General features: G+C 42.0%; 1 protein-coding gene across 1 annotated transcript in view; it reads left to right on the top strand.

Annotated features, from left to right (window-relative positions):
- Positions 1-6831: 6831 nt before the first annotated feature.
- ngef (neuronal guanine nucleotide exchange factor) overlaps positions 6832-15131 on the top strand; it is a 28500-nt gene continuing 20200 nt past the window's right edge. The window contains exons 1-2 of the mRNA XM_030066260.1: positions 6832-7360; positions 12687-12795. Of these exons, the coding sequence (XP_029922120.1) occupies positions 7147-7360; positions 12687-12795 (323 nt within the window). The 5' untranslated portion in view covers positions 6832-7146. The remainder of the gene's footprint in view (positions 7361-12686; positions 12796-15131) is intronic.

Here is a 15131-nt window from a genome sequence, read left to right on the forward strand (position 1 = left end):
TTTTTCTCTGACCCGTTGTTTTTAAGTGTAATTTAAAGAAAAATGGAAACAAATTATGCAAACAAAAAACAATAAATAAGGTTGCGAGGAAAAGCAGGATTGAATTTGACCAAAAACTTTGGAGCGCTGGTTGAAACGGATCCTTGTTGCTAATGGAAACATTGACCATCTGTAAATATTTGCATGGTACTATGATTTGATTTTCACAGAAGCAGCTTTGTGCAATCTTGATATTGAATTGAATTCATATTAGAAAATGGATTGTATATCTGCAGTCTGAATTTATAACTGAATGCTGCAGTAACGAAACTGAACAGTAGATGGGGTTGTTGCACTTAATGACATGATGTTACATATTGCTGCATAATACAGCACAAGCCCAGGTTACTCTCACTTTTGTGTATTGTTGCCCCCCAAAGTTTTGTGGAATTTTGAATTTTGGTTAAATCATTTATTTAGGCTGCAATTTTTTTTTTTTTTTTTTTGCATAAGTGCTTTTCAATTATGGACAGCCTTCTTGACTGCATAAATGGCCAAATCTGTTTCATTTTTTAACTTAAAATTGAAAAAGTTTTACAGACCTTCCTTGAACAAATTTTTATTTATGGCTTTTATTATTATCATTTTTTTTTCTGTTTGTTTTTACTGTATTACTGTATATTTCTATCCTTTTTGTTTTGCTTTATGCGATTATTTTATTGCTTGTATAACACTGCATCGTTGGTACCACATTTGTTATGCCAGAAGGTGCTGTATTATTGTTTTTAGAAGGTCTTGGGAAATCAGAATCTGCTATTTCATAAGCAGCGAGTTAATTTAACATGTATCTCCATCTACATTTGAGTCTGAAGAGATTTTGAAATGAATCTCACTACAAAAAACAGTCATTCCTGGCAAATAGCAGCTGGCTTTCCCCTAAACATCACGTTTTTACTGGGTGGGCTTCTGATGGGGACTGATGTACACTTTACAGGCAGAAGTATTGGACCACCTCCACATTCAACCCACAGGAGCTTTTCTGACATCCCATTCTAAATCCAGGCCTTCCCCAAACTGTTCCCACAAAGCTGGAAGCAGAGAATTGTCCAAAATGTCTAGCTGAGCTGAAGCATTAAGATTTCCCTTCACTGGAACTGAGGGGCCGAAGCCAAGCCCAGAAACACCAGCCCATAGTTATCCCTCCTCCAGCAAACTGCACAGTCGGCACAATGCAGTCAGGCAGGGAACGTTCTCCTGGTGTTCACCAAACCCAGACTCGTCCATCAGTCCGCCACATAGAGAAGCCTGATTGGTCGCTCCACAGAACACGTTTCCACCGCTCCAGAGTCCGGCGGCGGCGTGCTTTACACCACTCCGTCCGTTCCCAGTCGTTCTGTGCTGATGTTGATGCCAGAGGAGGTTTGGAGCTCTGCAGTTACTGAGGTAGCAGAGCTTCGGCCACTTTTACGCACTATGAGCCTCGGCGCTTGGTGACCCCGCTCGGTAACTTTACATGGTGCTGCCCCCTGGTGGCTCAGTCGCTGTGGTTCCGAAACGCTTCCACTTTGCAGTAATCCCACTTCCAGCTGACGATGGAATATCTAGGAGGGAAGAAACTTCACCAGCTGACTTGTTGCAGTGGTGGCATCCTGTTACATTACTATTACAGCAGCACACTGGAACTCAGTGAGCTCTTTAGAATGAGCCATTTTTTCACAAATGTTTGTAAAGGCAGACTTCATGGCTAGCTGCTGGATTTTATACACCTGTGGCAACGGGACTGAATGAAACACCTGAATTCACTGAATAAGAGCTGTGTAAGTGAAATTGTTTCCACCAGTAATATTTCATCAGGTAAAATATCTAACTTCCAGCAAGCCAGTCCCCAGTTGCAGAACAGGGGTGTGTTGGTCTTGTAAATGACCCTTTAAACCCTTTAAAATCTATAGCTGTACCCCCTGCACCTCAAGTTCTAGTGAAGAACTTCTAATAATAGTTTGTCAGTAATCATTCTTGAGTTCTGTTGTGAGGTTTACACTGTGTGTTCAGGGCTGTGCTCTTACTGCAGCAGCCCAGATTCAGTCCCAGCCTGAACCCTTTGCTGCATGTCAGCCTCGCTCTCTCTGTTGCCTTCCCTGTCTCTCTTTTCTGTCACTATCGAATAAAGCAGAAATGTCAAAAAATAATAAATAAATAAAAAAAAGATGACTCATTTCTCCGGCCTAAACAGCGACCAGACAACACCCATGAAAAGCTTGTATTATCACACTGCAAACGTGCTCTACGTACATTTCAACAGGTAAAGGTAGGAAATCTGATAACTCGCACCCCGACTTTCTCCAGACTTACACCGCAGCTGACAGTCGTGTTGTAGCCTGATTCAGCCAGCAGAACACACCCCTGGTTGGTTTCTCGTGGGGAATTCCCTCAGTGTTGCGCCTCTATCTTAAAGATCCACAAGCTTTGTGTCTCTGCAAAGCACGGGGATCCTGGAATTTCCTCAAATTTTTTGTTGAATTCCTTGGAAGGCAAGGGGAATTTGATAGCTCAACAAAAACTGATCCAGCCACAGTGTTTTGTCATGTCCACCTGTATGACTCCCATCCCCCACCCTCCTCTCTGCTCTGCAGCTGGAAACAAGATTGTGATTTTTAACTTGAAAGCAAAATGTCTTGAGCTGAATTCACCAGGTTTCAGTCAGACCTACAGCCTGCACTGTGTGATAGAGAGGCTAAGAGGTTGGGTTGAGAGATGAAGAGTTAATAGATAAAAATCCTTTTAATATTTAAATCAAATGAGGAAGAGTTGTAATCTATTACAGCATGTCTTCTTTAGTACATGGTTGAATGTGTGAGGGGTGAAGAAGTGTGTTTTACACATGTTAATTATGAGATTGTGAGGTGAATATTGGCCCTCTGCGTCTAAAATTCACTACATTCACTAAGACCCAGTCAAATTTCATCCACCACCATCATCTCTAAACCCATCTAGACTAATTTCAGCTCTGGGGACAATGTGGAGCAGCGACTGTTTGGTTGGTGTGATAGTATGAGACTCGGGGCAGAACAACAGATGTTATTATTTAGTCATTGAGATTAATTATTAGCTGTTGGTCACCAAACTGTGCTCTTCACTTTGCATTGTAATTATACAAATATTTGGAATGTCAAAATGTGCTTTGAGACGTCACTGAACTGCCATTTTCTGAGTCACTCCAGTCACTCTGGCCAAATGTCTGAAACACTCATTACTGCACATATTTCACTTGCAGTGTCTGCATATCTGAATCATTCTCTGTAAACATATGTGCATGTATGGCCTTCTGCACGCTTGATCATGGGAGTCTAACAAATTATTTTGCACATCATAGTTGCTGTAAATTTGCATTTTCTCGCAGTCCCCTCATTTGATATATATTGCATATATCTTTATGTTTTTTACATTTATTGACAGTCTCATTTGCATGTTTTTTTTCTTCACCTAACCAAAACTGCTTTCCAAAGCCTGAAAATGCTCAAAATTTTTGCACACAGGTCCAGTTCCACGCCAAACAACACCCACTACAGTGTGGAGCCAGCAATCAATAATGTAAAAACTTCAAAAATCAGCAGTAAATGACTGGTACATCCTACAGAGCTCTGCTGCTCCCTACACACACCCATCACCATGTCAGGAGAGGAGTACACCAGAGTTTATATGGAAATCTGTCAAATTAAGGAGAATTAACTCCTGCTACTTGTAAACCTAATAACAACAAAACACTACACAGCATCTTTCCACTCTCATCTGAGTGGGAGAGCTTGGTTGAAATCTCAGAACTGGAGCCCGCTGTGGAAAAGGCAGCTATTTTCAAGCCTGTTAGCCCATCTGAGTGGAAGGATGTTGGCATTTGGAGGATCTAGACACAGTTAGGAAGCTTTTCAAAAAGGGTGAACTATCCCTTTAAATTCTCATTGAAATAGGTTTTGAGCATTTTTGCAAGTAATGAAAGATGGTGTAGAGAGGCACCTAACAGGTCAAGTATTCTTTATTTGGATCCCCCTTAGCTTCCACAAAGTGGTCGCTAATTTTTCTGGGGTCCATGCAAAAAAAGCAACAATAAAAGCAAGCAATAATTAAAATGACACTATTAATAATGCAAAAACACAAAAACAAACTGGGCCTGGGGTACAATTTACACATATTTTATATTGCAACAAATCATTTTGGATTTTGGATTTTGCTAAAGATTTCACAACTTTTTTTTTTTTTTTTTTTTTTTTTTTTACACATGCTCAGTTTCTTATCTCTATTTGTTGTTGTAGGATTAATGCACGCTGAGACTTAAGGCACATCATTTTGCATATACCTTACAACTTTTACATAATGTACATACTTTAGAACGTTTGTTAAGCACATTTTATCTTATATTTTTATGTTTCGTAGTTCTTTTTATTTTTCTTATAACGTCATTCTATCTCTTGAGCACTGAGCAACTACATCATGTGCATATACATCAAGAGGGGATGCCGATGCAGCACCTGTGGTGCGTGGAAGAGAATATAAGGAAATAAGTCTGGCAGTACTTTTACTTTCATTTTGTGATGTAAGTACATACACCACTGAAAAAACACTTTAAAAGGCAGACCAGTGTGTCTGCACTGGTCTGCTTTTTTGACTCTAAATCTTCATTAGGATGCATACATGTATACACTTTGGGTAATGTAGGTAACTGTAATTGTGAAACTGAGATTTGTTTATATTTGGAATTTCTTTTTTGGTGCAAAAGTACTTAGTCTAACTATAATGCATGAATTCGTGGATGTATATTTTTCGTTTTATTGAATATTATTGCTTGTTGGTATTTGTTGGGAATTTACTTTCACTTAATGTAAATCACTTATTGTTATTATGCCTCACATGATATTCACATTTCTTTGGCATGTACTGTATGCCATGTATGAGGCACAGGCTTTTGTTTCAGCACGCTCTGTTGGTTATATACAAGGCCTTATGTGTTGGCTGGAATGCCAATCATGGCTGACATTTAATTCAGATTGACTGTGTGTTTGCTAGACGCTGATGAAGTCTCAGGGCTGTTTTAACGTTGTAAGCTCACCGTCTGAAGAGCATGGAGCAAGTGCATTTAGGGTGTGTCCAAGTCCGGTTTTTCTATTTTAACGGCAGAAAAAGGGTCTTTGTGCCAGGTGCCTGGTTCTAAAGGGTTGTACTGAGTCTCTTCATTAATCATGGGTGTGATGTGGGGGTAACATGCAGTAAACCAATCAGAGTGCCATCTTCCATTCCCTTTAAAAGCCGGGTGTGTTACATCTTGGTGGGTTGCTGATATAATGGTGGATTTTCCAGGTAAGAAGGAAGGCTTCTGCAAAGGAAACAGATCTGCTCATGCACCAAGTGAAAGCGCACAAGCAAATCGTCTACGGCAACAGCAGGACTCCATTGACGTTCCTTGAGGTGAAGTAGGCGTCCCTGTGTGTGGAACAAACAGAGTGGACACACGCTGGCTACCATCTTGATAATGCGCCCTTAATGTAACCCAAAGGTAGCAATGTACCAGCAATGCACCTGACCACACCTTGTTTTAAGACCAACACACCCATGGGTGCTCAGATGGGCACAAGGGACTTTTCTATTTACACAACGTGGACGCCTGACGGGGAAATGACAGCTGAGCTGGTTGGAAACTGGCAAAGACACCTGCACTGGGTGTAAGATGGGGCCCTTAGAGTCAATATGTGTTGGTCTGTTGGGTTGCCTCTATAGTCCAAGAATAAATTTACAGTATTATTTCACCTGAAGACAGAGTACCTTAGTATTTTTTCCCCATGGTTTTCTGCACTACTTAAGGACAAATATCAAGCAAGACTTGATGAATGTTGTTTTTTGCACTTTCACCTGCTCCACTAAAGAGCAGCTGTCATATGAACTCTCAGAGCTATGCAACGTGCATCCGTCCTCTATTGCAAACAGTGATTAATAAAGGCCGGAGAGTTCAACAGTCATGCTGATTCAGAATGGACAAACCGCAGACGTATTCTTCAGAAAATGACAGTACTTACCAAACATGTTAAACCAGCTGTATGTGAACAATCTAAGAAGTTGTCTGAGTGAAAACTGACAACTTTGTGTGGCGTGGAGCAAAAATTTGGCCATGTGACGGTGCATCCGGTGCAAACAGTGCAGCTGATGCTTTTACCCTTGGACGACCGCATGCTGTCAATTTACTTTGCTAATTTCTGACCTTGGTATTGTTGAAAGAGGCAAACTTTGCTTGTGCTCTACGAAGAGAGAAAGAAAGAGGAGGGGTTGCACTTTAAACTCTCTTTGTCAGCTGACCGGAGATAAGGCTGTAAAGTTGCAGGCTGAACAGGAGCAGAGTAAATGACACGAACGCAGACCTGTCCTGTCACCTTTTTGACACGCAGTTTCGCACAAGCAAAGATCATTCTTGAGAAAGGCCCGCCTCTCTGCTGTCTTCTCTCTTTGAATTAATCTGGATGAGACTGTGCAGCATGTGCCAGAGCGCTTGCGTTGACATTATTGTACAGAGGGATCTAAAAAATGGAACCCTTAAGCCCTAGAGGAGGAATTGTTATTTGTCAGTGGTTGGCTTTTCAGGTTCCACAGCAGACTAGAGGGAATTGAAAGTACAGTGGCATGTAGGCAGGTAAGGCTCGGCTATACACAGGAATGTCTTTCAGCCCCAAACAGGGTGGTGTAGACAGAGAGGGAGGGAGGGAAAAAGGAGGAGGGACAAAGTGCAGGAGAGAGCGAGAGAGTCATAAATGCAATAATTACAGCTTAGGCAGGAATAAGGGGCTGACTCTCCCCGGCTCCAAAGGCTTTCTTGGTACCTAACAACATTTCTGTCCCCCCCACAGAGGGAGGGACGTGAGGGAGAGTGAGAGGGGCGAGCAAAGAAGAGTTTGTCATTCACCGCTGAGTCTCTAACTTGTGTGTCAGTTTCTTAGGTGTACAGTGTGTTGCAGTTCCTTGGGAATAACGTCTTTAAAGGACTTGTCGTTTCCAGGTATGGATTTTCTCCTGGATTCTGGTTAATTTTTGACGGATTCCTTTCTTCTGTTTTCATCAAAGTCAGATCATAAGGAATTTCACTTGCTCAACATCAAATAAAGGGGGGGAAAGTACAGACAGGGATCTACCTCCATGGCCATGACTGCTCTGTTCAGGGGCAAGTGGGGGCAGAAGTCACAGGAACCTCCTGTGAAGCCCCCAGCAGCCATTATACAATCCAGCCATGATGATGAAGATGATGAGGATGACCCCAAAAATGGATTCAGCAGGGAACCCATCCGCAGGAACTCCCGTTTTTACCGTTCCATGAGAAAGAAGAGGCCGGCCTCCTCTGAACAGTCTGAACGTAAGAGAACTTGCACTTTCTAGTTTGCTTTCATTTGATCAGAAATCTGATTTCATCCTGTTTCATGTCTGTCCCTGTCTCATTTCTTGTAAAAACAAAAAAAAAACAAAAAAACAAACAAACAGTGTCCACAAGCTTGGGAACATGCAAGTTTATGTCCCTTTATTTACCTCTCCTGCCCTAAAGCAGGAGTTTTCTTGCGTGGTTCAAACCTGTTCGTGCTTATCCAACTTGTTGCATGCCAGATATCTCCAGGGGATATTGGAGAACATCACAATCCAGCATCAAGCCTGTGAAGTCACCTGTGTCTCTGCTTTCGCAATGAAACCACTATAATCTGATTGAACATGTGGGTTTCCCAGTATCCCATATAGCAGCCTGTCTGGGTGTATTGCTGCTTTTCAGTGGTTATGGGCGAAGCAGTTATTGTTCAAAGGTGAACCAAGGCTTGGCAGTCCAGCGCTTTTGTACAAATCCATGTGAATGCAACCTGAGGAACAGGTTCTATTGTTCTATCTACGTAATGGGCTGTGGGAGACATGTACGTTAGACATAAAAAAAAAAAATCCTGATCTTGGAAGCCACTTTAAGTGAAACAAGCAAATAAACTTTACATTCTATTGTTTTATTGTTTTATTGTTTTACTGTCATCTACACAGGATCTACAAACCTGCTCTGATAGGAATTTTGTGATTGCTTGCTTCCCTCTACTATGACGGAAACTCACTGATAGCAATTGACAATTGTAATTAATTTTTTCTTATGCATGTCCTTTTTTTTCTACAGGACAGTCATATTAACCTGTGTACATTTATCATTGTTCTTTGTGGCAATGTAGGTTATTCGTTGAACCATGCCAAATGCAGTAATAAAGTGTTCTCGATTGGACTTTGCTCAATGTCTGGGATAGGCCTTAAGGAGTGGGATCAGAGTGATTCCTTTATATGTGACCAGACAAATATCATCAGGTGCCATACACAGAAAACCTGTTAAAATGGATTCAGTAAAGACACTGGGGCCTTTGTGAAATGACACATTGTAAAATACAATGAGAAGGAGATGGTGGATGACCTGAAGTGTAAAGGAAAAGTGTTTTGGTTGATTTTCCTTAAAGACAACACCACCAGACCCTAAAATGAAATTATAATAAATTGTAATTTTTGACAATAAACTTATCTGTCCAAGTCTTGCTGTTCTGATGGCATATCTTGGTCTATCAAAATCTTTAAGAGATAACTCTGCACAATGGACCCAATGCACATAAACATGGTGACCAAGTTCTGTCTGTTGACATTTTGTTAGCTGTGTAAATGCAATAAAAGACCAATAAAAGGGCTTTAACAAGTTAGCTAACATTACCTGGTAGATAAGTGAAATGGTTCGGGATGGCTTTACACTTTACACAGGTAATTTTTACTGTTATACTTGCATAATACACTTTTCTTATGTCAAGACAGAACTGTTGACTCAAGAACTGTGACTTAGCTGTTAATTCTGAGAGTATGCTGTGTTTTAGGGAGCTTGTTAAATAAAATTAAAATAAATAATAAATAAATCTGGCCCTAATCGTAATTAGCATGGTTACCAAACAGTTAAAATAGGATTTGCAAGTCAGGAAGTTTCTGGAATACGGCCCATGTTCCAGTGCCTTCCATGTTGCCACGCCAGGCATGATGCCACACTGGGCCCGCAAGTTCTGTCACCATGACTGATGTAGTGAGTGATATGTGTGATTGAGTTTTATAGTTTATGAAGAGAAATGCCACTGTGCACTCTAAATATAACCGCAAATATGAACATAACCTTTTATTGGGAGGATAAGTTTCAGAAGGAGCTATTGCTGCAAGAGTGTGTGGATGTGTGGAGCTACATTAAATAGGCCTCTTTTTCCAAGGCAGGTGACATAACAACTCCTCCACAGCTTGGGCAACGTTCTCAATGCACACAACCACTCAGACAGTTGTTCGTTACAAAGTCTGTGGAAACCTTTTGGTTGCCTGGAACGATTACTGAAGGCCTACGGATCATCTCCAAAGGTCGGCAGGCACGGTGCATGCAAGCAGCAGGCAGTGTCATGCAGGTATCCGCTAACTGCAAATGATCCCGAGAGCACAGAGTGGGTTTTGTGAGAGTGGGTGTTTTTCTTAAGATTCAAGGCGATGTGAAAAAATAAATCCTTCTCTGCTCGGTGTTAATCCAAAAGGTGAGATGTTCTTTCCTTGGGAGGCCCATTCTTGTGAGGCTGTTGGCCGCTTTTGAAAAATTAATGCACTAAAAATCAGCCTTCACCAAATAAATTCTGCAAGGTTAGACTTATGGAAACTGAGCACACAGCCACTGGGGATTACTAGCTGTGAGGTTATTAGAATGGAAAGTAAGCCAAGGTTTTTAATGAGACTGATGTCCCAGCCTTTGCCGATGGATTCATAAACGGTTTTGTAATCACTTAGCGATGCTTACATTTACAATCAGAATCAACAAAGCTGTGAAGTCAGTTCCTTCATTTGCTCTCCAATGCAGCACGGGTGCTAATGTGATTCAGCCACCAGGAAGCAGGTCTAGATTTTCTGTCGTTAGCAATAAGTGTTTAGGTATGGTTGATGCATCACAGTCCCCATGATCTTTTGTAATACTGTGCATAATCACTGATCAGAAAATGTGTTGTCTGCATCAGATTTCACTGAAGCCGCCCCGGTGAGGTAATAATCATGTCATTTGCGTTTTCACATAAATAGATGTCCATTTTGCTAGACTCGATCCATCTCTATCCATGTTTTCCTACTCTCGATCACCAATTAATATAAAATATGTAGTGTTTCAACCTAATGCCAGTTCATGGAAGCGTTTATACATCCTATAACAACATATGCAACACTACTACTACTACTATTACTACTGCTGCCAACCATAATAATGATAATGATTCATAATGATTTTATCTGTATAGCATGTAATAATGCTGCATTTTGTAATAACTTCCAAAATATAACTTTTCCTTACTTTGAATGCAATGCATAACACATTAACCAGCGTTTTGTAATACTCTCATCTGGGGTCTGTGGCGGCTCAAAGCGGCCCTCACTTACCTTGACCTCCCTCATACCCATGCTCTACAAAGCCAGGTGTTGGGCTTGTTCGGAGCCGGTGTACAGTCTCAAACCAGCTCTTCACATGTTGACAGCCACAGAACTGGCTCTCGGCCATGAAAACTGGTTCCACAGCAGCACCGACTCTTACAACAAAGAATCAGCAAAGCACCGCTTACGCCTGGGGCTTCACAAGTTGAACCAACTTCAAACTGGCACTCGCACTCGCACCCGCCCCGAACACTTGCACTAGTGTCTTGTTGGTGGAAACGGGGGTAACGGGGGTGCGTCTTGGAAGAGTCTGTTTTGCATCTGCAAGTTGCGGCTGGATGCTGTTAAAACGTGTGGAGTCATCCTCAAGGGGACATGACACACATGTATTCTTTGGAATAGTGCAATTTCCTGCTCTCAAGTGCAATTTCATTAAAGAAACAAGAGTTTTTAACTGGTTATGAAACAGCCTTAGTTTAATACTGATGCCTCGAAATGACCCACATTAGCAAACGAGACCATCAGCGAGGAGACTGGCTGTTTCTATACAGTTACTCTGAATGCCTGTGGCTGTGTTGGAGTCACATCATAACGGCCAGATCTAATTCACAGTTAACCTGCTGGATTTACCTTTGCTGTCCCTCCGACTCAAGTTCAAGGTTTATTTAGAGCACGATATCACTGTTTCCGGTCTCAAAGACATGCCCGCATGTTTACAACAAACAGGATGATGCCCCCTGACTTAATCCTCATAGCAGGCAAGAAAAAACTACCAAAAAAACAATAGCTGAACTAAGAAAAATGGAAGAAATGCTGAGAAGGACCACAGAGAGAGGAGACCATTCGTGGCCAGGCAGGTCTGCGATAGGCGACAACCCAGGGAGCAAATTACAGTCAGTACAGTTATAATAAAAGAAAACACACGAGCAGACCAACCTGGTATCAGGCCACAGCGTGTAATAGACCCGCCGGTCCACAATTCATTAGCTCGTTAGCTTTGGTTAGCTAAAATACTCGGTTAAGGTGACGTTAAGGTAAGAGTTAGGTTTAATACAATAATAATAAACGCGGCACTTTGCTACTAAATGTGGACGTTATTACAAAATGATGGAAAAATGTTTTACAATTTGTAAAGTTATTCTGAAATGGGGCATTAATTCATAATGTGTTGTTACACACCCAGAGTGGCAGGAAAATCCTTCATCTTGCAGCAAGTGGTCCGTTTCCATTTCTGGTTTGGTTGGAATAAACAGAAGAATTGGGTAACTTGCATGAGCAGAGACAGACAGCATGATTGACCTTGCAAAGCAAAGAGCGCCACCTACAGAAATTCAGACGTAATCAATAGAAAACACAAGAAAAACTACAAGAAAAAGTACAGGCCAAGTGTTTGCCTGACTGAGCAGTGATCTCTGGGAAGTGCAATGCAAAACAGACAGATATTTCAAAGATTACCACTCTTCGTGAACCACTGAATAATTTCAGGATACTCATTTTAACCATTAACTCTTCAGCATCATAAGCAGATTCACTTTTTGGTCCACCTGCCACAGTTTCTGGTGGATGCCTAAATTTCAACAGCCACACTTTTTTTTTTCCAGACACCTTTTTCTTCAAATATTACATTTACATGTGTTTACAAGCATGTAAACACAATAACTCTGATCCAGCATCAATGATCTGATGCTTAAATATATTATTTTATATTTTATTATTTTTATATTTTATATTATTATTTATATTTTATATAATTATTTAATAATTATAAATATAGTTATATTGCATTATTATTTTGAATTAATTGTTCTGCTTTTTTTTTCACAAACGTTGCCATAATTTGCTAATGAGATTTTTCCCATGTTTTTGGAAGAAATTAAGTGAAATTGTATGACGTTGATCCAGCATCACTGTTCTAATGTATAGATATATCATTCTGATTATTATAAATACAGTTATCATGTCATTTGTTGAAAAACTGTAATTTTCTTGTTTTGCTGATTTTATTTATTAATGGTCCTGTAATTTCTTTGCTGATTTGTTTATCACCTTTTTCCATGTTTCTTAAAGAAATCGAGTGAATTTGCTCAGGTGTCAAAGGATTAACTGCTTCCAATTTGAGTTTTTCATTTATAAATAAGTGTATGTAACTCATTGTTTCACACAGAAAGAAAAGGCTGTGATAATGAGAGTACTTTTGGTTATGTAGACTTCAGATTGCTTACTCTCTGTCTCTCTCTCTCTCTCTCCAGCCTCTCCCAAGTCTGCCTCAGAGCCAAGCCCAAATCCCTCCAGAAAGACATCCTTCTTTAATGCCAGTTTGTCTCAGCAGAGAGCGGCTCAGTCACCCCGGGCCAGGCGGTGAGCGTCACTTCCTCCACATGCCCAGCCTTCCCTGACACTGAGCAAACACATGCCCAGACACACAAACAAACACACCCAGAAGCACAGGCAAACAATGCTGAGATACATGTTCCAGAAAAAGAGCTGCTGCTCCGCTTAGCAACTGCGCACACACACACACACACACACACACACACACACAGATACACACACAGCACTCTAACACTGTCCAGCATTTTTCTCTGTGTATCAGCTCTCTATGGCATTCTCATGTGTCGGGATGGTAAGCACAAGTGCCCCTTCAGTCCCTCTGAAGCTTGAGTCATTGTCCTTTAAATGAAACACCACTCTACTGACTTGTGGCCAGGCTTGTGACTGGAAGGTTCCTGCTTTGAGTTTGGACCGGCTGGATACAGTGAATAGCTGGCTTTCCGCTGGCTATTGCGTGCCAAGGCCAGTTGCATTGCCATTGTCACTTCCGGTCTTTGACGGCTCCTCAGTGGGGCTGTCGGGGCCAGTTTCCAGATGCTAATGGCCCACCAAAAAATCGTGAGCCAGACAGGGCTAACTGAGGTATGAGGCGGAGTTAAGGGTTATAAGTGGGGAGATGGTGCAGCTCAGTGGTGTAGTCTAGTTTATTCTAGTGAGTATACGCGTGCACGCACATGCACACGCGCACACACACAGGCTCCCTTTCTGAAACGTTAACGTTAGCTCCAGCTGTAGTGTCCCCCGAAGCTGCAGTATTCACAGGACAAGCAGCAGGCTTATTGAAACACTGAAATAGTGTCATTTGGTTTTGCTTTCTTTTCATTGTTTTTTCTCCACTGACTAGCGTTGGACCATTTGAGGTTGTTGACTCGTGCCCCTCTTCTTCTAAGCCAGGGGTGTCAAACTGGTGCCACGGAGGCCGAGAGGCTGCAGGTTTTTATTCCAACCGAAAACTCCACCAGGTGATTTCACTGATTAGTCGCTCCTCTCTGTTTGGAGGTGGGGTGATCAGTGAAGTCACCTGGTGGAGTTTTTGGTTGGAATGAAAACCTGCAGCCTCTCGGCCCTCCATGGCACCAGTTTGACACCCCTGTTCTAAGCCATACACCCTTTTTCCCACCATACAACTTCACCGCTTCCTTAGTAGTTTACGTAGGGTTCACGTCATGCCTGACGGAAGCCCCTATGGTCAAAAAGAGCCCGCTTCATAACACAGAGAAGGCGACTTTATGAACGGGAAAGTGAACGTTATGTCAAAAAAACTGATACGTATCTTTGCGCATTTTTAAGTTATTAAGTGCTTAAACGGAAATTCGGGACCTTTTCTAGTGGGTATACGGTGTATACCTGCATATCACATAGACTACACCACTGGTGCAGCTGTTAAGTACAGATGTCAGGACATTATGGCTCTGATGAGTATATGGGCAGAGGAGAATGTCCATCATCAAATCCTTGGTGTTTGCTGAAATGAGGATGTTATGGCAGTGGTGGGGTTCCAACGCACACCAGGACAGGGCCACAAAAAACTGAAAAAAACTGAGGTGTGAGTACAAGGCAGTTCAAGCACACAATGCAAAACTGGTGTCCAAAGGAAAAAAAAATCCCGTGGTACGTAGTTCTGCAGGAGTTAGTCGGTGCCAGGTGTGCAGACTTTAACCATTCGCTTCCTACGTCGCTCTCGCTGCATGGACGGGATGAGACTGCGGGGCGATCGGCACGACAGTGGAAATGCAAATGTTTTTTGTTCTCATGGCTTGAGGCCAAGGGCCATTAACGTCGTCTGGCTTGAAGAAAGACCTCACTCTCAGTGGCATGACAGTAGAAAGACAGCTATTGAGCAATACTCTCCCTTCCCATCAACAGCTTCTGCTGAGCTGCCTGTGAGCAAGGCACTGAATCCTCGAGTGCTCTCTCTTACCTCTTTGCGACCCCAAAAGTTCTGGTTCTTGGGCAGTTTGTTTTGGGGATTTTTGTAAGCAAGGTGATAACTAGCGAACCAGCCTGCATTTGCACCAGTTTGGAGTGGAGCCACTGCGATGGAGGTGTCACCAGGTCAGTGGCCACTGACTCCAGCCTCCTTCAGTTTGTTAATTTGTTGATCATTTGGTCCTGGGTTCTAACACAGTCTGCATTCACCAACTCTTCGGCAATTTCTAATACTCCCTTCCATCTTTTTCCTGAAATTCAGACGTCCCAACTGAAAGTGATAGTTTTGTGTCCTCAGCAGATCTCTGCACGCTCCTCGATTTCTCCATCCTCTCCGTCTTTCACTTTATAATAAAATACACCCACTCTTGTTAACATCACAGTTCCCGCTTCAGGTCCTGCTATTTTTTGACTCCATCTGGGAACCAACTTTT

Source organism: Myripristis murdjan, chromosome 13, assembly GCF_902150065.1.
Source record: "Myripristis murdjan chromosome 13, fMyrMur1.1, whole genome shotgun sequence".
Taxonomy (NCBI): domain Eukaryota; kingdom Metazoa; phylum Chordata; class Actinopteri; order Holocentriformes; family Holocentridae; genus Myripristis; species Myripristis murdjan.